General features: G+C 43.2%; 1 protein-coding gene across 1 annotated transcript in view; it reads left to right on the plus strand.

Annotated features, from left to right (window-relative positions):
• The first annotated feature begins 59 nt into the window (after positions 1-59).
• The window catches only part of LOC118332933, a 1,377-nt gene continuing 544 nt past the window's right edge, over positions 60-892 (plus strand). The window contains exon 1 of the mRNA XM_035668371.1: positions 60-850. Within this exon, the coding sequence (XP_035524264.1) occupies positions 60-850 (791 nt within the window). The remainder of the gene's footprint in view (positions 851-892) is intronic.

An 892-nucleotide genomic window follows, 5' to 3' on the forward strand; every position in this document is an offset into this window, starting at 1 on the left:
CATAGAGAACATAGAGCCAGAGTTACATATTATAGCTTTAAACATGAATAGTATATAACATGTTGTACATGATCTGCTTCTTCTACAGGAATAAATACTCATCAGAGAAATATGACAATATAATCTCAGAAAGTAATCTGATCCAGTCCGGATCTCCCAGACGCTACCAGTTACCAACAAAGAAAGAGTTGATTGGAACTGTGAGAAGAACAACACTTGGTGAAAGAAATGTGGACAAGAAAGACAGAACCATTTTACTTGTTGGTGAAACAGGAGCAGGAAAATCTACTCTGATCAACGCTCTGGTCAACTACACCATGGGAGTGAAGTGGGAGGACGATGTCTGGTTTCAGATCGTAGAGGAGGAGAAGAGTCAGGAATCAGCTGTGATCGTGTACCAGATCTTTGGTTTTGAAGGTGAAACTCTGCCCTTCCCTCTGACCATCATCGACACTCCTGGGTACTGGAGCACCATGGGGACCGAGCGAGATGACATCGTCAGACAAAGATTATTCGACTTGTTCCGCTCAGAGGACGGAGTCCATGAGATCAATGCAGTGGGTCTGGTGCTGAAAGCAACTGAGAATCGACTGAGTGACCGACTTGATTCAGTGATGTCTCTGTTTGGAAAAGATATGGAGAAGAACATTGTTGCCCTCATCACTCACTCAGATGGAAGAAAACCTAAAAATGTTCTGAAAACCCTCGAGGATGCAAACATTAAGTGTGCCAAAGATGAAAAGAATCAGCCTGTTCACTTCCTGTTTGATAACTGTCAGAATGAAGACAGGACAGAGGACACAGAAGACCTTAAACATGCATACAGAATAACGACAGAAAACATGAGGCAGTTCGCAGCCTTTCTGGACAAAACTGAACTTCAAACGCTGGC

This window comes from Morone saxatilis, unplaced genomic scaffold (genome assembly GCF_004916995.1).
Source record: "Morone saxatilis isolate NCDOM2014 unplaced genomic scaffold, NCSU_SB_2.0 Contig21, whole genome shotgun sequence".
Taxonomy (NCBI): Eukaryota; Metazoa; Chordata; class Actinopteri; family Moronidae; genus Morone; species Morone saxatilis.